This window comes from Nyctereutes procyonoides, unplaced genomic scaffold (assembly GCF_905146905.1).
Source record: "Nyctereutes procyonoides isolate TBG_1078 unplaced genomic scaffold, NYPRO_anot_genome, whole genome shotgun sequence".
NCBI classification, from domain to species: Eukaryota; Metazoa; Chordata; class Mammalia; order Carnivora; family Canidae; genus Nyctereutes; species Nyctereutes procyonoides.
In genome coordinates this window covers 47,557,988-47,580,557 of record NW_026575020.1, presented here as the reverse complement: position 1 = coordinate 47,580,557, position 22,570 = coordinate 47,557,988, and the positions used below count along the sequence as shown (strand labels likewise).

General features: G+C 42.5%; 1 protein-coding gene across 1 annotated transcript in view; it reads right to left on the bottom strand.

The window, feature by feature from the left end:
- The window catches only part of PSMD12 (proteasome 26S subunit, non-ATPase 12), a 35,364-nt gene extending 19,059 nt beyond the window's left edge, over positions 1-16,305 (bottom strand). Inside the window, exons 1-3 of the mRNA XM_055334339.1 lie at positions 16,102-16,305; positions 6,177-6,236; positions 5,962-6,090 (exon numbers count right to left, since the gene is read on the bottom strand). Of these exons, the coding sequence (XP_055190314.1) occupies positions 5,962-6,090; positions 6,177-6,236; positions 16,102-16,209 (297 nt within the window). The 5' untranslated portion in view covers positions 16,210-16,305. The remainder of the gene's footprint in view (positions 1-5,961; positions 6,091-6,176; positions 6,237-16,101) is intronic.
- Positions 16,306-22,570: the final 6,265 nt, after the last annotated feature.

The window sequence follows — 22,570 nt, the reverse complement described above, 5'->3', positions numbered from 1 at the left end:
AGATTTTATTTATTTGAGAGAAAGTGAGAGCACGCACAAGCCAAGGGGAGGGGTTGAGGAAGAGATCCCACTGAGCAGGGATCCCCACACAGGGCTTGATCACAGGACCCTGGGGATCATAATCTGAGCGGAAGACATATGCTTAACCAACTGAGCCACCCAGGCAGCCCTGCCTCAGTTGGTTAAATGTCCAAGTCTTCATTTTGGCTCAGGTCATGATTTCTGGGTCATGAGATCAAGCCCCAAGCTGGGCTCCACACTGGGCATGGAACTTCCTTCAGATTCTCTCTTCCTCTCTCACTATCCCATCCCCCCTCACTTGTACTCTCCCACTCTCTCTAAAAATAAATAAATAAATAAATAAAATAATAATAGTAATGAAATAAAATCTTTAAAAAAGAGGAAGGGAGGACCAGGCTGGATCAGTTGGTAGAGCATGCCATTCCTGATTCAGGGTTGTGAGTTCAAGCCCCTTATTTGCTGTAGAGCTTGCTTAAAAAAATATTCAAAATGTCTCGGATAGCTAAGAAGTACTAAACACCCATTAATAACGCAAAAAGGTGGGGATCCCTGGGTGGCGCAGCGGTTTGGCGCCTGCCTTTGGCCCAGGGCGCGATCCTGGAGACCCGGGATCGAATCCCACGTCGGGCTCCCTGCATGGAGCCTGCTTCTCCCTCTGCCTGTGTCTCTGCCTCTCTCTCTCTCTCTGTGACTATCATGAATAAATAAATAAATAAAATCTTTAAAAAAAAATAATAAAATAAAATCTGAGAACTTGAAAAAAAAAATAACGCAAAAAGGTTAGGAAAATCTCAGATGGAAAGACGTCACCCCTCCCCACTACAAACAGCAAACTGATTACACAAAAGGGGTGTTGGAGGATGTCTATTAGAAGGCTTCCTAGCTAGCTTTTTTTTGGAGCCAAGCAAAAAAGCACAGAGGTTGTAGAAGATGAAAGGGAAGAAAAAAGAAGAGTTCAACAGTGGCTGTGAACACAATGAAGCCATAGTCAGCTGATAGTGTAAATGAAGAAAAGAGTCAGCGGCAGAGGCAGAAGGTTAAGCAGTTCCAGCCCCTGGGTAAGGAGGAAAAGCCATAGTCACCCATATTCCCCTCAATAAAATGTGACATTGAAGGGTCACAGTATCCCTGCCCAGGTTCCTCATAGATAATTTAAGCGGGTTGGACTACATTACCTCTAGCTCTAATTCTATCATCTAGGTCAGAGGTCAGCAAAATATTTCTATAAATTTTGGTAAATATTTACATTCTAAGTATTTTACACTTTGTGAGCCACAGGGTCTCTGTGGCAAGTATTCAGCTCTGCTTTTTTTTTTTTAAATTAATATCTGAGACTTTTTTAAAAAGATTTTTTATTTACTTCTTCATGAGAGACACAAAGAGAAAGAGAGAGGCAGAGACACAGGCAGAGGGAGAAGCAGGCCCCATGTAGGGAGCCCAATGTGGGACTCGATCCCGGGACCACAGGATCACGCCCTGAGCCAAAGGCAGACACTCAACCACTGAGCTACCCAAGCGTCCCTCAGCTTTGCCTTTTTTTTTAAAAAAATATTTTATTTATTTATTCATGAGAGACACAGACTGAGAGAGAGAGAGGCAGAGACACAGGCAGAGGGAGAAGCAGGCTCCATGCAGGGAGCGCAATGTGGGACTCAATCCAGGGACTCCAGGATCACACCCTGGACCGAAGGCAGGCGCTAAACCACTGAGCCACCCAGGGATCCCCTCAGCTTTGCCTTTGTAACTACAAAGCTACCAGACAATATATAACAAATGGATGGCTATGTTCCAGAAACATTATTTACAAAGTTAGCAGGTGGGATTTAGTCCACGGCCTGTAGTCTGCAACCTCTAATATAGATTCTTTTATTTTTTTTTAACATTTTATTTATTTATTCATAAGAGACACAGATAAGCAGAGAGAGAGAGGGAGAGACAGAAGCAGGCTCCATGCAATGAGCCTGCTTCTCCCTCTGCCTATGTCTCTGCCTCTCTCTCTGTGTCTCTCATGAGTAAATAAAATCTGTAAAAAATATATACATAGATTCTAAACATTGATCGATAATCAATTATCATAACCATTGAGAATAATAATTAGGACTCTTAAAAAAATAATTAGGACTCTGTCATCAAGAAAATACATATTTTAAGATATCAGAAAAGTAAACAGAGAATCTTGCAGTCAATTATACTTCAATCAAGCTAAAAAAAAAAAAAAAATCCCACGGTGTATCTTGCAAAGATTTCCTTGAAAAAGAATATTCATGGAGTTCAGGTCAAACTACTAATTATCTGGAAAACTGGATGTTCAGAGACAAAAGAGTTCCAAAAGGTGAAGGTTTTTACTGTAAAATATAACTCTTTCAATAAGTGTAAGGCTCTGGGACACCTTGTATCTCCCAAAGATCCCTCTAACACTCATTATAACAATGATTTCTAGAAGAGCATACAACTTAGTAATTCTAAAAGCCGTGCAAAAACTACATTAGCAGAAATCAGATGGGGTACAAGAAAAACAAAACAAAACAATCCCATCAATATTCTAACGGTAAGTGAACATCACGCTGCCACCTGAAAAAAATAGAAGTCATTAGGTAAGTCATGGTTGGAGTGAGGCTTACCCCCTGGGCTCAAGTGACAGACAGTGAATTAGAAACCATTAATTTTAAGCAATCTAGAAAAGGTTATTTTAAGAAAATCATTACTTTCTAAGTCTGATAAAGCAAAAAAGAAAAGTTTTAGGTAAAAAGTAATTATGGGAAAAGGAGAGGCACATTTTGAGTCCCTTAGCACTTTCCAGAGCTAAGAAGACAAAGTATGTCACTGCGGAAGGGGAAGTCCCCTGCAGTTGTGGTCATGCCATTAGCCAGTTGTGAGAAGGTTCAAACTCCTCTTTCTCCAGGAAGCCTCCCCTAACAAACCTAATCAAAACCTTCTCTTCCTCCTTTCATGTCTCCTTGCACCACTCACTACTTTTTGTCACTTACTATATATTGCTATCTGGGCATATAACTTCTTTTTCTTTTTTAAGATTTTTCTTTCTTTTTAAGATTTTATTTATTTATTTATTCGAGAGAGAGAGAGAGAGAGAGAGAGAGAGAGAGAGAGAAGCATAGAGACACAGGCAGAGGGACAAGCAGGCTCCATGCAGGGAGCCTGATGCGGGACCTGATCCCGGGTCTCCAGGATCCCACCCTGGGCTGAAGGCCGCGCTAAACCGCTGAGCCACCTGGGCTGCCCCTATTTATTTCTTAAAGAGAGTGAGGAAGGGGAAAAGCAGAGGGAGAGGGACAAACAGACTCCATGCTGAGCACAGAGCCTGATGCAGGGCTTGATCTCATGACCCTGACATCATTACCCAAGCTGAAATCCGGAGTCATCTGCTTAACCAACTGAGCCACTCAGGTGCCCTATGTGTGCGCCTTTTTTTTTTTTTTTTAAGATTTTAAATTTATTTATTAATGAGAGACAGAGAGAGAGAGAGAGAGAGAGAGAGAGAGAGAGAGAGAGGCAGAGATATAGGCAGGGGAAGAGAAGCAGGCTCCCTGCAGGAAACCTGATAGAGGACTCGATTCTAGGACCCCAGGATCACGCCCTGAGCCAAAGGCAGACGCTCAACCAGAGCTACCCAGGTGCCCCTGTGTATAACTTTTAAAAATAAATCACCCTTAGGGCACTTGCTAAAGATGTACTACCATTACTTGTGATTTATATTCTATACTGAACTAGAGGTTACCTGGCACATTTCTTCACTTTCCAAGAATCTTACATATAAATATTTGTTGCTCAGCAACAAAGAGGGACGTCTTGGTGGCTCAGCAGTTAAGCGTCTACCTTTGGCCCAGGATGTGATCCTAGAGTCCCAGGACTGAGTCCCACATTGGGCTCCCTGTGTGAAGCGTGCTTCTCCTTCTGCCTGTGTCTCTCTCTGCCTCTCTCTGTGTGTCTCTCATGAATAAATAAATAAAATCTTTAAAAAAGAAAAGAAAAGAAAAGCAACAGAGGGGATACCTGGGTGGCTCAGATAAGGTTAAGTGTCTGGTTTTGGCTCAGGTCATGCTCTCTAGGTCCTGGGATGGAGCCCCACATCAGGCTCTCTGCTCAGTGGGGGGTGCGGGTGGGGCTCCCTCTCCTCCTGTTCCTCCCCCCTGCTCGTTCTCTGTGTGTGTCTCTCTCTCAAATGAAAAAAAAAATCTTAAAAAAAAAAAAAAAAACCAAAAACAGAATTAAACAGTCCCTTCTGGTTCTCAAATGTTATAACTCTACTAATAATCTGTATTTTTGGATACCTGCTTTGAATGATACTAGTACCTAGTACTGTACAAAACACATATTGTTTATTTTAACCCAGGTTGCCTTGAAACACCTAAATAAGTTGCCCTTTCTAAACTGCCCCATGGAAAGTTAATTTCTCAGAAAATCAGAGGAAGACAATGGTTCATTTATGCCAGTCTCTCAGCTGACTCTATGATGGTCTCTCAAACCACAGAACTGAGCGGTAAAAGGCATATTTAAATGAATTGCACATTCAGATGTACTAGATTGCCTCAAATCTGTTAACTTCTTATTTTTCAGATCTTATTTGTAAGTAATCACTACACCCAATGTGGGGCTCAAATTCACAACCCAGAGATCAAGAGTCACACACTCCCTGACTGAGTCAGCCAGGTGTCCCCACGTTAATTACTTTTTTTTTATAAGTTATTCCACTATAACCAGGCTTTTATTTGTTTAAATGCTAGAGAATCTTTTTTTTTTTTTTTAAGATTTTATTTATTTATTTGAGAGAGAGCACATGCATGCATGAATTGGGGAGAGGCAGAGGAAGAGGGAGAAACACTCTCTGCTGAGCGGGGAGCCTGACTCAGGACTCCATCCCAGGACCTGGAGATCATAACCTAAGCCAAAGGCAGACTCCTAACCAACTGAGCCACCTAGGTGCCCCATTCTGCTTGAGATATTTAGAGCTGCCTAGATGGCTCAGTCAGTAGAGCATGTGACTCTTGATGTCACAGCCATAGGTTCAACCCCCACATTAGGCAGAGTTTACCAAACAAAAACAACAAAAACTCAAGCAAAAGAACAGGGAAAACAGTAAAGAAAATTTAGCTTCCCCAAAACTCCAAAAGAGAACGTACATAATCTTTAAACAAAATTAGTCAAAATAATGTCTGAAAAATGGCCTCAAAATAAACATTAAATGTTTAATAAAAGACATGACTAAGTAAATTACAGATTATCAATTTGATGGATTATAACACAATAATTTAAAATAATAAACATGGGGGTACTCAGGTGGCTCAGTCAGTTGAGCACTGGCTTCTGATTTCATTCAGCTCAGGTCAGGATCTCAGGGTTGTGAGATTCGTCAGGCTCCTCGCTCAGAGGGGAATTTGCTTGAAATTCTCCCCCCCAACTCCTCTTCCACATGTGCATCCTCCCCCCCCCCACTTTCTCCCTCTCAAATCTTTTTATTTTATTTTTATTATTTTTAAAAGATTTTATTTATCTATCATGAGAGACACAGAGAGAGAGGCAGAGACATAGGCAGAGGGAGAAGCAGTCTCCTCATGGGGAACCCGATGCAGGACTCGTCCCAGGACCTGGGGATCATGACCTGAGCCAAAGGCAAATGCTCAACCACTGAGCATCCAGGTGCTCCTCAAATCTTTTTAAATAAATTAATTAAATAATAAACATGAAGACATGGAGCAAGATGGAGACAGAAAAAAACTGTACCAACATTCAGCACAATTTTGTAAAAATATGCAAATATATAAAACTAGAAAAAAACTCATAAAAACAGCTGACATGAAAATATGGACAGAATTTTTAAAAACCGTCTAGAATGTAATGCTGATTTAACAGTAAATTTAAAACAGCTTCATAGAACAGTTTTCTAAAGTCCTTATTTAAATGCAAATGTAGTCATGAACTCACTTGTTTTAACTGACTCCGTCTTTTTGACAAAAGCATAATATTTTCATTAAGTAAATCCCATTCTTTAGCCTCATAGCACATTTTCACTACTGCAACTAAGATGCGGGATGTAGACACCATATCAGAAGCCTGTAGAAATGAAAATATACACAAGTTAATGGAACACTGTTAAATGAAATTCATGATAATTGAAGTTTTCACTATACTCTACTCACAGTACGGGTCTGTTTCTCCAAAGAGAGAAGGGTTTCAATGACTTCTTGAAGTCTTCCTTCCTAAAACAAAAGATATAAATGAACAATGAAAACATCACCATCAACACAAAACCAAATAAACTCATCTACAATGAAATGTTTCTGACACAGAAAAGAAAAAATCCATTTCAGAGGCAAAGGGCAACTACCACTAGCACTAGTGTTTTGGGTCTTTCCTTCTCTTGGCCATGCTAGCTTTTCCCGTGGATTACCTAAGTCAATGGTTCCCAAAGTGGGGCCCACAAGCAATTTTTAACATTTCAAAATGCCTATGAGAAACTGAATGTAGGACAATGATTTAACACCTGAAAAAACCATCAAGTTTTGGCTTTGGATTCTAATTGATCAATTCAGTGTGGTAACCAGATTATCTTGTTTAGAACCAAGATAGACTTGGTTAGACTCTTTGATGGCACTCACACGTGTCTTTCAAGAATAAAAGTGGGAAAAATGAGTTCATTATGAAGTTACCATAACAAATATTTTATTTTTAAAACTTTTTATTTTTATTTTTTTTAACTTTTTAAAATATATATTTTTAATTTATTCATGAGAGAGAGAGAGAGAGAGAGAGAGAGGCAGAGACACAGGCAGAGGGAGAAGTAGGCTCCATGCAGGGCGCCCGACGTGGGACTCGATCCCAGGTCTCCAGGATCACGCCCTGGGCTGAAGGCAGAAACTTAACCACTGAGCCACCCCATAACAGGCGTCCCCATAACAGATATTTTAAAACATGAAGTTTTGAGGAAAAATAAAAAGGATATTTGGTGGTAAAAAACCCAGTTTTTCAATAACTTTTTTAAAAACAAGATTTTATTTATTTATTAGAGAAAGAGCAAGTAGCACACAGAGTGGGAGAAGTAGATTCCCTGCTGAGCAGAGAGCCTGATGTGGGGCTTGATACTAGGGCCCTAGGATCATGACCTGAGCCAAAGGCAGGTGCAACTTAACCAATTGAGCCACCCAGGCATCCAACTTTTTTTTTTTAAGATTTTATTTATTTGGGTGACTGGGTGACGGGCAGTGAGGGGGGCACTTGATGGGATGAGCACTGGGTGTTATGCTATATGTTGGCAAATTGAACTTCAATAAAAAAAATTTTAAAAATAAAAAAAGATTTTATTTATTCATGAAAGACACACAGAGAAAGGCAGAGACATAAGCAGAGGGACACACACAGGGAGCCCAATGTGGGACTCGATCCTGAACTCCAGGATCATGCCCTCAGCTGAGGGCAGAGGCTCAACTGCTGAGCCACCCAGGCGTCCTGAACTTTTTTTTTAAGTAAGCCCTATGCCCAGAGTAGGGCTTAAACTCACAATCCCAAGATCAAGAGTCACCTGTTCTGCCAACTGAGCAAGCCAGGAGCCCTTAATTTTCAATGACTTTAAAAATAAATTGGGTAGCCCCAGTGGCCCAGCGGTTTAGTGCTGCCTTCAGCCCAGGGTGTGATCCTGGAGTCCTGGGATCGAGTCCCACATCAGGCTCCCTGCACGGAACCTGCTTCTCCCTCTGCCTGTGTCTCTGCCCCTCTCTCTGTCATGAATAAATAAATAAATAAATCTTAAAAAATAAAATAAATTATAATTGTGCTTAAAGGAAATGAAGACCACCTGAGAATATCCACACGCACTATACCAAAGGTCATACTTTTAAGCAGATACCCCTTTTTGTCAACTGACAGTAACCTCTATCTCGTATGCAAATACAGAATATTCCTCCTGGGGTGCACATTAGGAAATGGGAATAGCAAAATTCAAATGATATAAACCTAAATGATAATACACCAGGACTAAGATAAGCCATTCTACTAAGAACCACACATTGTAATCAAAACAAAACCAGCCCACAGCAAAAAAATTTCAAGTACTTACGATACTGATATTATTAACAATGAATGAATTGGAAGTGATAGAGGATTTTATTTTGAAATTGGTTTAACTATAAATGAAATTTTTATTATTTTTAATGATTTCATTTTTATTTTTATTTATTTATTTTTTTTAAGATTTTATTTATTTATTCATGAGACAGAGAGAGAGAGAGAGAGAGAGGCAGAGACACAGGCAGAGGGAGAAGCAGGCTCCATGCAGGGAGCCCGACGCGGGACTTGATCCCGGGACTCCAGGATCACGCCCTGGGCTGAAGGCAGGCACTAAACCACTGAGCCACCCAGGGATCTCCCAATGATTTCATTTTTAAGTAATCTCTATACCTAATGTGGGGCTCAAACTCACAACCCCAAGATCAAGAGCCACATGCTCCACCAAATGCCAGCCAGGTGCCCTGAAACTTACTTTATTTTAATGACATGCATGGATAGTACATTAGTACTATTCTTTTACTGAGGAAAGAAACTAACTAGTTTTTGAATTAAGGATACAAATAATGTTTGTACTTTTCAAAATATTCTTTATTTTCCAAGATAATGTTTATTTTTTTCTATTTTATTTATTTATTTATTTATTTATTTATTTATTTATTTATTTATTTATTTATTTATTTATTTATGATAGTCACAGAGAGATAGAGAGAGAGGCAGAGACACAGGCAGAGGGAGAAGCAGGCTCCATGCACCGGGAGCCTGACGTGGGATTCGATCCCAGGTCTCCAGGATAGCGCCCTGGGCCAAAGGCAAGCGCCAAACCGCTGCGCCACCCAGGGATCCCCAAGATAATGTTTAAACTGAATTTTCTATGGAGCACAGAATATGTACTGTACATCCATTATTTGAACTTTCTTTAACTCTAAAATCTGTATGATTACACTATAATTTAATCTTAAACATACATTACTAGCGTTGTAACAGTGTTTCCTATGCAAAGGGAGAGCATCAGTTAGGCAAACTCTATAGATTCATGTGTATGATAAATGCTGACTAAATGTCCATCAGAGGAAAAGAGGAAACAAATCCATAAATTTTCCAAAGTTAAAGCCTAACAAATCATAAAAGAACAAAGACTCTTGAACTGTAGACTGTTACAGATTACTAAATTCAATCACCTCATTCTAGAGTATACAAGGATTAAGGACCAAATAGTGCAGCCACAAAACTTAACAGCAGAATCAGAACCCAGGGCTCTAGCCTCCTGATTCAATGTTCCCTCCATTACACCAAACAATGCTAGTTTAAATCACACCTTTGTTTCCATCAAAGTAATTTCCATTAGGAAAATGGTTACTATCTGGCAACAAATATAGTACAAAAATAGCTAACATGCAAAATACCGTTCATTGATGGTCACCTGTCACTTTTGCAATTACTGTTAGTCTTGTGATCAAGAGTGTAGTTTATGGTATTTTAATTCAGAAGTATAGGTTTTATTTTTTTAAAGATATTGTTTATTTATTCATGAGAGACACACACAGAGAGAGGCAGAGACATAGGCTGAGGGAGAAGCAGGCTCCACACAGGGAGCCCGACGCGGAACTCGATCCCAGGACCCCAGGATCACGCCCTGGGCCGAAGGCAGGCTTGCTAAACTGCTGAATCACCAGGGCTGCCCAGAAGTATGGATTTCAAAGAACTGCACTCTACATGTGAAAGAATCACATACCACTCTCTTTTTTAAGATTTCATTTATTTATTCATGAGAGAGAGAGAGAGAGAGAGAGAGGCAGAGGGAGAAGCAGGCACCATGCAGGGAGCCTGATGTGGGACTTGATCCTGGAACTCCAGGATCACACCCTGGGCCGAAGGCAGGCACGCTAAACCGCTGAGCCACGGAGGCGTCCTGAATCACAAACCACTCTAGATATTAACAAAACATTAGTTGTCATCTTCTCAGGAAAGCATTCTTAAATAACTCTCCATAGTCAGCAGTTATTCAGTATTTCCTTCTTTAACTCACAAGCCCACAGACTTTCTGCTCTGTAATGACTCCAACATTTTTTCTGTTTTAACCTTTTATGGTCTTCCTAATCTCACTAGAATGTAAATTCTGTAAGAGCAGGGACCATGTCTATACTCTTCACTACTGCAGCTCAATGTTCTGCACCTGGCAAAGCACATAATGTTGCTTCCGTAGATATTATGGTACATCCCTTTATACCTTGAACCAGTTATTAATGTGCACCTCTGGTCTCCTAAGTGGTTTTAAGTTCCTTCAGGGCTGGATAGTGTCTGATCGTTTCCCATGCACCAACTTGTACATAGCATGCATTGAATGGCTTCACACTGACCAGAAACTATCAGATGATCTTAATGGCTCAGAATTCGTGATTCTTACTGTCACACTAAGTAGGATGTGATAAGTTACATGGCTGGTAATTCAGTGCTATTTGAGGGGTACTACTATCAACAAAATACTACTCCCAATTCTCTAATCATCCCACCTTTTTCTCCCATTCTGCCATGTCCAATGCTATGGCTAACCATCCTCCTCCTTTTTTTCCCTACCTATTCAGTTTTTGAAATTCCACCTCCTTGGAGCACCTGGGTGGCTCAGTCAACGAGTCTGCCTTCAGATTAGGTCATGATCTCAGGATCCTGGGACTGACCCTCACATCAGACTCCCTGCTCAGTGGGGAACCTGCTTCTCCCTCTCTCTCTGTCTCTTTTAAATAAATACATAAAATCTTTAAAAAAAAAAAAAAGAAAGAAAAGAAAAGAAAAAAAAAAGGAAAGGAATTCCACCTCCTCAATGCTGCCTTTCAACTCAGAAGAACGAGACAGTCAGAGCTACCAAAACTAAGCCAGTAGAACATGTGACTTTTGTGACTCATTTTCCTCATTAAAATAATCTTTGTGGGACCCAGGCTCAGCGGTTGAGTGCCTCCTTTCCGCCCAGGGCGTGATCCTGGAGACCCAGGATTGAGTCCCACATCCCCCACATCAGGCTCCCTGCATGGATCCTGCTTCTCTCTCTGCCTATGTCTCTGCCTCTCTCTCTCTCTGTCTCTCACAAATAAATAAATAAAATCTTAAAATAAATACAGATAAATACAAATAATCAATGTTCAAATGACTAAGGAGTTGTTCAATATCAATCCATGTTGGGTATCTCTAAGTTCTGTATGTTTGTGTCCTTTAACTTCTAAGTGGATCCAATCTTTTAATGATTTGTTAAATAACTTAAACAAGTAAGAAAAAGGCCAATGGTTGAAATTTAAGACCAATCCGATACTTTCACATAAACTATTTCTAAAAGAGTTTTTTGTCCAAGCTGCTAACAATAAAATGTTTTACATTTCACCTCTTCTTTTTTTTTTAATATTAACCTTAAGAAGAGGCTGTAGGTAACCAAATGAAAAGATAGGAAGATGAATGAAAGGATATATTCAATTTAAGAATGTAAATAATCGGGGTGCCTGGGTCAAGCCCCCAGTCTGCTCTCTGCTCAGCGGGGAGCCTGCTTCATCTCCCTCTGCCATCCCCACCCCTATTTGTGCTCTCTTTATCTCTGTATCAAATAAATAAAATATAAAAAATGTAAATAATTTCCAAATAACCATGTAACAATTATACCATAATCAAAAAGGAGGGGTGGGGATCCCTGGGTGGCGCAGTGGTTTGGCGCCTGCCTTTGGCCCGGGGCGTGATCCTGGAGACCCGGGATCGAATCCCACGTCGGGCTCCCGGTGCATGGAGCCTGCTTCTCCCTCTGCCTATGTCTCTGCGCCTCTCTCTCTCTCTCTCTGTGACTATCATAAATAAATAAAAATTAAAAAAAAAAAAAGCAGGGGTGGTGGTGGTGGTGATCCTCTGTGTATTAAGAACTGCTAAATACTACAGAGTTACAGTTCAGAAAGGCCCTCATTAGATTCACTAAAGAACTAATCACTATGGAGAACTAGTATCACTTTTATTTATTTGTTTATTTTAAAGATTTTATTTATTTATTCATGAGAGACAGAGGGTGGTGGGCAGAGACACAGGCAGAGGGAGAAGCAGGCTCCATGCAGGGAGCCTGTTGTGGGACTTGATCCTGGGTCTCCAAGATCATGCCCTGGGCTGAAGGTGGCACTAAACCGCTGAACTACCCAGGCTGCCCTAGTATCACTTTTATTATCTCACCAACCTCAAATGCCAGTCACTGAAGCAGCAGAATGTAATAGTTAAAAATGCAGGCTCTGCAGCCAGACTGCCAGGGTCTAAATCTCAGGTCTACCACTATATTACCTTGGGCATAACACACTTTGACTGTTAATTTTCTCTTCAGTGAAATGAGCATAATAAGAATTCCTGCCCCACAGAGTTGCTGTAAGAATTAAAGCAAAACCTATAAAGAGAGGCCTGGAATATATGTACATTATCATCATCACAACAGCTAACATTATATAGAAAGTACATGGCAATAAATATTAGTGACTGGTGTTAATTATTGAATGTTAGGTGAATGTTGGAACACAGAAACAGAACTGTATTAGATCATTGTAAGAGAATCGAATGGCCTAGATTTGGCAATTTCACCACCCAAGTCTAGACCTGGGTCTGTCTTTTGAAGGTTTCTGCTATCCGGGCTTCTTTTCTCACTGGGTACATTTTTAGTAAGTTTCTATACACATAATTTTTAATCTTCAAATGTCTTTCACATTAAAAATAAAAAATGGGGCACCTGGTGGCTCAGTGGTTGAGTGTGTCTGTCTGCCTTTGGCTCAGGTCGTGATCCCAGGGTCCTGGGATCGAGTCCTGCAGCAGGCTCCCTGCAGGGAACCTGCTTCTCCCTCTGCCTACCTCTCTGCCTCTCTCATGAATAAATAAATAAAATCTTAACATACGTACATAAAAAAAAAAAGTCTTAAGTAAGCGTAGAAGTAAGTCTCTTACAGAGGTCGTGGAATGTAGCAAAAGGAACACGACCTGTTGCCAGGAGACTTGAGCTTGACCTGGCTTGGCTATAGACCTTGGATACACCACTTAACTGCTGAACCTTAGTTTTCTCACAAGTAAAGTAAAAACAATAGAACTTTCTTCACTTTTATTGATGGGCTCAAAGTAAAACAATAAGAGTGTATGCTAAAGTGTTCTATACATTCCAATGTAAAAATACAATGCTTTAAATAGGTATTTTCTTTGTTTGGTGGAATGGTTAGAAAATATAAAATGATGAATAGGGATCCCTGGGTGGCGCAGCGGTTTAGCGCCTGCCTTTGGCCCAGCGCGCGATCCTGGAGATCCGGGATCGAATCCCACATCGGGCTCCCGGTGCATGGAGCCTGTTTCTCCATCTGCCTATGTCTCTGCCTCTCTCTCTCTCTCTCTCTCTCTCTCTCTCTCTCTCTCTCTCTCTCTGTGACTATCATAAATAAATAAAAATTAAAAAAAAATAAAATGATGAATAAAAGGCAAAACAAAGAATCAAACTTTAAAAGAAATTAAAATTAACTAGGATGGTAAGACAACCGTCTAATCCAAAACTTGAAAATTGTGGGTTTGCAATAAAAAACAAAAACAAAAACATACTCTGTCATCCCTCAGGCCTCTATCTGCCTCGTTCACAAAAGCAATTCACACCAGTACCTTGTTTTGTTCCACTGGCACACTGGATTAAAAAAAAAAAAAAATCCAAATCGCTTTAATTTTACCTCGTTTAACAAGCCCCAACTCTCCCTGTTTTAAACATTTCCATTATCCACCTATTTGATGCCTAAAAAGGTATTTGAGTTTGCAAGTCTTTTCAACTGTCTTGAACATAACCACAATGTCCTAAATAAATGCCATACATGTGATTACTACAACCGTAGCAGTGAAAAAAATTTTTTTTCTTACTGGCCTATAAGCTACCTGAGGGCAAGGGCTTTGTCTAATAATGATCTTTACAGTTCCCACAATGTCTAGCACTGACTAATGATAGGAGGCTATCAGAAGAAATCGGTAAAAGGAAGATTTTTTTTTCTCCCAGGTCTCAGTTCTAGGAATAGTTGTACTTCTTTAAAGCAAATGGTTTCTTCCTTTGGACACTAGCAATCTATTACATCCCAAGTGGTAGTTCAGAGGCTGACTTTGGCCTGTATGTATATTTTGTTTGATATATGTGGTATTGGTTCAAATAGTGCTTTAAACCAGATTAGTGCCAGTTTCTAAATATTGAGGCAATTCATATAAAAAAATCCAAATTCCTGGCTTCTCCCTCAAGAAGTTGACAAGGCTTGGCCTTCATCCCCAATTGGCAAAGATTAACTGGAGGTAAAGAGTTACTGCCCCCTTTCCCTGGACAGGTGCTCAGAAGTTCAAGTTTTCATTACATTTGGCTCACTAGGCAGGACAGCATGGTGAGAGCACAAGCTCCAGAATCAGTCTGCTTGGTTTGCATCCTGGCTCCACCACTTTACTAGCTGTATGACCTTGGAGCACGTGACTCAACTTCTCTTAGACTGTTTTCTTGTCTGTAAAATAAGAAGAAGAATAATACCTATCACATAGGGCTAAGGTGAGGACCGTATGAGCTAATGCATGTAAGCACTTAGAAGAGTGTCTGGCACGGTAGAAAGTACTCAATAAATGCCAGCTATTGTTATCTGCCTGGCCCTGTAGGTGTTTCCCAACTCCTACGTACAAGACGATGTTTTCTTTACACTAGCTTCTGGTATGTACATAGATGAATTTATGGTTCCCCTCCATCAAGTGTACTGAAGCTAAGAAATTCGGGTTATACCAACTTCATCATCTTTCCCTATCCCTGTTTTTTGTAAAGCCCCATTAAATGGGACGCCTGGGTGGCTCAGCAGTTGAGCGTCTCCCTTCGGCACTGGCCGTGATCCTGGGGTGCGGGACTGAGTCCCACACTGGGCTCCTTGCAGGGAGCTTCTCCCTCTGCCTGTGTCTCTGCCTCTCATGAATAAATAAATAAAATCATTTAAAAAAATACTACTGTGAGATAATACTTGACACTTCTGTCCCTGAATGTAGTACATTTCAATGTACTTATGCAGTAAGCCCCGGAAGGGACAAAACCAACTCTGTTATTTAGCACATGCGTCCCAGGTGAATAGCAACAAATACCTGTGGCTGGATCGATCAAGGAACTTAATGACGCCTGGGTGCAAGGACTCTTAGCAACAGCCCATGATGGGAGCTGATCTGACAACCATCCAAAGCCCCGTCAGACAAACCGAGTTTTGAATCCTCGGTTCCATTACCAACGACAACGTTCCACAAATAACTCCCTAAGCCTTGGTTTCTTTATATGTAAAAGGGTCCACAGAGCCGCCTGACACGTAGCAGGGAGTGTGATAAACACCAGGATCGAGTTAAAAGTTCTATTCCAGGGGAGATAATAAGCAGTTGGGCTAAAGCGCTGCTACCCCGCACTTCTGTCTTCCGGAGTTCCTGCTCCAGGAACCATTCCGCCCCATCCCAGTCTCTGTAAAACCTTCCCTTATCCCACCAGTAAGAAGGAGCAGCTTCCTTCTCTGTGTTCCAACAGCACTTGACAGGCTTGGGGGACACTCACCACCGCAGCCGATCGTCTAATTTCGCGATGTCTACCAACTCCTGAAGGGCAGGGGTCCTGTGCCGTTGTCCACCTTCGTCCCATCACTTTCCTACCCCTTCTCCTGGCTCAAGGCCAGGCACATCCCAGGATCCACACACAGCTTAACGACACGAGCAGAAGCACTCAACTCTCTGATCTAGCCTGGACGCTGACGCGGCCCTAACCCCCCGGGAAACTGCTAAAGTGCACGTTGAACGGGACCAAGAAAAAGGGGCCCCAGCTGCTCCGGGCAGTGGCCATCTGTCCCAGGGAAGGTTTGGGAAGCTGTATGCACTGGCGAACTCCCGCCGCGGAGCCGACCTGGGACCTCCTCCCCATGCAGCCCCACTCGGGCCGGGCAGGCAGTGGGGGACGCGCCCTCCAGCCCGCAGGCCCCCTGAGGCCTAAGCGAGCTCCGCGCCGTGACTCAGCCCTCGGCGCCCGCCAACAGCCAGCCGGCCTCCCCTCACCTTGGCCAGCTTCTCGCACTCGGGCAGTCGCTGATCCACTGTGGCGCTGTAGTCCACTTCCATCTTGACGATGCGCCCATCAGCCCGCTCCGAGCCGCCGTCCGCCATGGTCCCTGCCTGAACGTCCCTTGATGTCCCCCTGCTTCGGCCACCACTCGTCACCCACACCGGAAGCCGCCTGTGCACCCGCTCAGGCAGTGCGTCGGGAACCCGCCCGAAGGACCCCACGAGGCCCCCCTGCGCTGGCCGCCAGTCAGGCACTGCCGCGGACAGCCCTGTGGGCGGGGCCGTGGGCGGGGCCGTGGGCGGGGCCGTGGGCGGGGCATCCCTGCTTTGAAGTATTTCTTCTCAGAACCGTAGGCAAGTCGCTGGACTTTTGTTGGATCTCAGTGTTCTCATCTCTGCCTGAGCAGGCTGAAATCACCCCAGAGACAAAAAGTTCTTTATCAAGTTTCGTCTGGTTGAGAATCTTGGTGGTTTAATCGGTGGCATCTCTTAAAAGTCAAAAAGTGTGACAGCGGTTCAGTAACACAACAAGTATTTTTTGTTTGTTTTCATTTTTACTGTAATCCACTACGTGGGTGAGAAGAATCTTTATTTATTTTTTTTAAGAAGAATCTTTAAAAACACATTTACTGGCCTTTTTTTTTTTTACTTTTAAGATTGTATTTATTTATTTGAGAGAGAACTCCTAAAAATAAAGAGAGAGAAAGAGAGAACTCCTGCACAAAGGGAGAGCTCCTTATATGGGGCTCAATCCCAGGACTGTGAGATCATGACCTCAGCTGAAGGCAGATGCTTAGCTGACAGAGCCACCCAGGTGCCCCTTTACTGGCTTTCACTGTGGGACTCTTGGGAGCATCAAGCAAGATCATGTATGTGAGGTTATTTTAATTTTAATTTTTTTTATTTTTTTAAGGTTTTATTTATTTATTCATGAAAGACAGAGAGAGAGGCAGAGACACAGGCAGAGGGAGAAGCAGGCTCAATGCAGGGAGCCCGATGTGGAACTTGATCCCCCGACTCTGGGATCATGCCCTGAGCTAAAGGCAAATGCTCAACCCCTGAGGAACCCATGCATCCCGGTCATTTTAATTTTTAAGGACCGTACAAATGTTCATTTGCACCATCTAGGTTCCTATTAAAAAGTTTAGGATGGGGTCACCTGGGTGGCTCAGGGGTTGAGCATCTGCCTTTGGCTCAGGTCGTGATCCCAGGGTCTTGGGATGGAATCCCATATCCAGCTCCCGGCAGGGAGCCTGTTTTTCCCTCTGCTTATGTCTCTGCCTCTCTCTGTGTGTCTCTCATGAATAAATAAAGAAATAAACCATAAAAAAAAAAGTTTAGGATGCTTGAAAGTGAGAATGAGGTTGTGTGTGATGTGGTCAAAGTGTCAACGGTAGCCTCCAAAGCAAAAGGGAAATCTTGGAATGGTCTACCGGTTAGTGAATTTAATCAGCACCAACATCCCTTTTTATATGGTGAATAGACTTTGTTTTAATTGTTGTTGGTTTTTACTGCTGTAGAATCAAAATCATGGATAATATAACCCATCTGCACACATAATTAAAAACAACGACAAAACATCCTAGCTATAATATAAAGGAGAAGCATTGCAGAATAGCAAAATAATATACATTTCAAAATGTAAAGGCTAAGGGGCGCCTGCCTGGCTCAGTCTGAGAAACTTGCGGCTCTTGATCTCTGGGTGGTGAGTTCCAGCCCCAGCAAAATCTGCAATAGTTATGTTTCATTGGTTCCCCAAGCATCATAAGGGCTTCCTGTGGGTAGCATGATTTTTTCCAAAATGGTGTATAACTTCTTGGTAAAGTTTTGACTATATAAAAGTACAATCTTCCATTGCTTTTCACATAGAAGAATTCTTAGAAATTTTAGTACAGGCAGGGGTGTCTGGGTGGCACAGTTGGTTGAGCATCCAACTCTGGATTACTGCTCCAGTCATGATCTCAGGGTCCTGGGATCCAGCCCTGGTTGGGCTCCATGCTCAGCAGGGAGTCAGCTTTAGATTCTCTCCCTTTGCCCCTCCTCTCCCCCCACTTCATGCTTGCGTGCTCTCTTTTAGGTAAATAAATCTTTAAAAAGAAGTTTTAGTGTAGGGCAGCCTAGGTGGCTAAGTGGTTTAGCACCGCCTTCAGCCCGGGGTGTGATCCTGGAGACCTGGGATCAAGTCTCGCATTGGGCTCCCTGCATGGAGCCTGCTTCTCCTTCTGCCTGTGTCTCTGCTTCTCTCTCCTTCTGTGTCTCTCATGAATAAATAAATAAAATCTTAAAAAAAAAAAGAAGTTTTAGTGTATATTAAAACTTCAAGAAATAGACTGGCATATATGAAATGGAGTTAGAATCTAGGTCTCAGGGGATCCCTGAGTGGCTCAGCGGTTTAGCACCTGCCTTCAACCCAGAGCATTGTCCTAGGGTCCCAGGATAGAGTCCCACATCAGGCTCCCAGCATGAAGCCTGCTTCTCCCTCTGCCTGTGTCTCTGCGTCTCTCTCTCTCTCTCTCTCAATCTGTCTCTCATGAATAAATAAATAAATAAAATCTTAGGCATCCCTGGGTGGCTCAGTGGTTTAGTGCCTGCCTTTGGCCCAGGAGGTGATCTTCGAGTCCTGGAATCGAGTCCCATGTCGGGATCCTTGCATGGAGCCTGCTTCTCCCTCTGCCTGTATCTCTGCCTCTCATAAATAAATAAATAAAATCTTAAAAAAATAATAAAATCTTAAAAAAAAAAAAGAATCTAGGTCTCAGACACATAAGTAGGCATCTGGCAGGACACTGAAAAGTCAGGTGTGGGGAGCCTGGGTGGCTCAGTTGGTTAAATGTCTGCCTTAGGCTCAGGTCATGATCCCAGGATCCTGGGATGGAGCCCCGCAGCAGTTCATTTGGGAGCCAGCTTCTCCCTCTCTCTCTGACTGCTGCTCCCCCTGCTTATGCTCTCTTTCTCTGTCAAATAGATAAATAAAATATTTTTTAAAAAGTCAGGTGGAGGGATCCCTGGGTGGCACAGCGGTTTGGCGCCTGCCTTTGGCCCAGGGCGCGATCCTGGAGGCCCCGGATCGAATCCCACGTCGGGCTCCCGATGCATGGAGCCTGCTTCTCCCTCTGCCTATGTCTCTGCCTCTTTCTCTCTCTCTCTCTCTCTCTGTGACTATCATAAAATAAATAAAAATTAAAAAAAAAAGTCAGGTGGAATGTAGGACAATATTTTACTGTGCAGGTTTGTTGCATTTGTAGATGGTCTCGCATCCCAATTATATGCTGATACTCCCTCTGCCCCTAGTGATTGTGACAACCTGAAATACCCACACAAATTTCTAGAACACACGGTAGGAGCCAGAATTGTTGAGACGCCCTAGGCTAATTTGCTTTCTCACTCTTTACTTGGTGTGTAGTTGGTTTGAGTAGAGGAGACAAAGTATTTGGAGGTCTACATGTGTGAAGAGTGTGAAAAGACAAAAAGAAACAAAGGTGTAATGGAGTAAACAGATTTATGGTTTCCAGGACTCAAAAAATTAGAGAGAGGATCTAAGAAAGAGATAAATAGTGGAGAAAACTCTAGTTGGCTCTCATGCCAAACTGAAGCCCTTTCTCGCTTGGCTCGGAGGTAACAGAAAATGAAAGCATATTGAAATTAAAGGAAAGGCTTGCAAAGGAAACAAGAAAAAAAAGGTGAAATGAATAAAGAATGAACTCAGTAAAAGTCTGAGCAACAGTCAGAGAAAATAGGTAAGAAGAATACTGTTATACAGGTACTCTTTATAAACCCTTTATTTGGATGAATCTGATATTGTGATTAAGAATTTAGTTTCAGGGAAAAAAAAGAATTTAGTTTCAGAAGAGAAAATTAGCAAAGGATAAGGAATAGGTAAATGAAACCCCTATAGAAATGTAAAGATAGATGGAAATTAAGATGAACACACTAGTTGGGGGATGCCTGGGTGGCTCAACAGTTAAGCATCTGCCTTTGGCTCAGGGCATGATCCTGGAGTCCCGGGATCAAGTTCCACATCGGGCTCCCTGCATGGAGCCCACGTTTCCCTCTGCCTATGTCTCTGCCTCTCTCTGTGTGTCTCTCTCATGAATAAATGAATTAAATCTTTAAAAAAATAATAATAAAAAAATAAAACACAAAAAAAAACCATCATGTTAAAAAAAAAGAGAACATGGGGCATCTGGCTGGCTCAGTACATAGAGCATGCAACTCTTGATCTCAGGGTCCTGGCTCAAGCCCCACATTGGGCTGAGAGATTAAAAACAAAAGATTGGGGTCGTGCGTTGGATCTCCCCCTTGGACAGTTGAGATTAGTTAAAAATAAATAAATAACAATGCAATTTAAAAAAAAAAAGCAAACGTGGGCACACTAGAGTCTCAGCAAGGCTTGACTTTAAACTGAACACATTTTTCTCTTCCTCATTCTCAAAGCCTCCCCCTCCCCTTCCTCTTCATTTGTTTTTCTGTGGAATCCTTTGTTCCAAGAACACTGCACCAATATTGACGTCCCACTGACCTCAAATGTATACTTAGTAACGAGACTCATGGCCAGTGCCAATGCCAGTCATGAGACCACCTTGAAGACGTGACCTACTCTGCTGGCAGCACAGGCCAGATTCCTATCCAAACCGCCCAGATCCTGTATTTTCCTATAAAACCCTTCTACCCCAGATAGGCTTGCAGTCCTTGGAGTCATTAGCCTGCTGCAGCCTTCTATGCCTGGCAAAGGAATAAACTATCTTCCTTCTGTATACCCAAACTCTGTCTTCGAGTTACTGCCCCAGAGCATGGAGGTGGGTTTTCCACAACGGAGAGAAATATCTATTGGAAAAACACTGGTAATGTATATTCTGATACTATTGAAACTAATGTGTCTCTATATTAATTACTATGTTGGTATTCCTATTTGGCATCTCTGGCAGGTGCAGCTTCTTCACCATGCCCACAACTGACCCAAAGTTCCCACCCTTGTGAAGTGAACATGTCAATGGGGGGGGGGGGAAGACAGAAGATAAACATGTAAATATACAGCAGGAGTGATAGTGAATGGGAGATGGTCGAGGAAGGACAGGCTAGTGAGCCAAGACCTGGAGTAAGTAAGAGTCTTTTTTTTTTTTTTCCCCTATGTAATCTCTCCCCCCAACATGGGGCTCGAACTCCCAACCCTGAGATCAAGAGAGGCATGATCCGCAGACTGAGCCAGCCAGACGCCTCAGTAAAGGAGTCTTGCAGATAGCTGGGGGAGGAAGATTCCAGGCAGAGGCAGGCAGGAGCAGGAACCCTGAAGTGAGAGCCATCAGATCACCCCGGCTTGTCTGTAGACCAGAATGAGTGAGGGCAAGAGTTGCAGGAGATGAAGTTTAGGACAATTCAACCAATTATAAGGACTTGTTTCTTTTTTTTTTTTTTTTTTTTAAATCTGAGTGAGATAGGAAGCTAGTGGAGGTTTTACGGGAAGGAGTAGCAGGAGCCAACTTATATGATGAAAGAATCACTCTGGCTGCTGTGTGGTGACTAGGTTGGGCCGAAGCTGGGAGACTAGCTGGGAAGTTATTGCAATAATTCAGGAGGAAGGGACACCTGGGTGCTCAGGGGTTGAGCATCTGTTTTGGGCTTAGGGTGTGATCCTGGAGTCCCGGGACTGAGTCCCACATTGGGTTTCCTGCGTGGAGCCTGCTTCTCCCTCTGCCCATGTCTCTGCCTCTCTCTATGTGTCTCTCATGAATAAATAAATAAAATCTTAAAAAAAAATAATTCAGGAGGAAAATGTTGGTGGCTTAGATGAGGGTGGAGACAGTAGAAGTGGTTAGATAGGGCTAGATCCCGGATATACCTGAAGATAGAGCCAAGATTGGATTTGCTATTGACGGTGGGGGTTGAGAGGTCAAATATGTCAGCAAGAGTTTGGTCAGCAAGAGTGTCTGGAAAGATGGAGTTGCCATTTCCCAAGAAAAAGCAGATTAGGTTACAAGCAAATTAGACACAAAAGGATAGAAGCCCAGTTTTGGATATGTTAAGTTTGAGGCCCCTATTGGGTATCCAGAGACAATATCGAAAAAGCAAATTCATATACAGGGGTCGAATTAAGGGGAGTCCTCGGATCCCTGGGTGGCTCAAGGGTTGAGCGTCTAGCTTTGGCTCAGGTCAGGATCCCCAGGTCCTTCCTGGGTTGGAGTCCCACATTGGGCTCCCCACAGGGATCCTGCTTCTCCCTCTGTCTTTGTCTCTGCCTCTCTTTCTGTGTCTCTCATGAATAAATAAAATATTAAAAAAAAAAAAACAAATTAAGGGCAGTCCTTTGGGCTAGAGATTCAAAGCCAGGAGTCATTAGCATATTGAGTGCATCTTAAGCCAGAGGCTTACATTACAGAAGTGTTTCTGAAATGTGTGTGAAACATTTGTTTTTGTAAATTTCCTCTTTTATAAGGCAGTAGGAGGGCACCAGCCTGGTTCAGTGAGA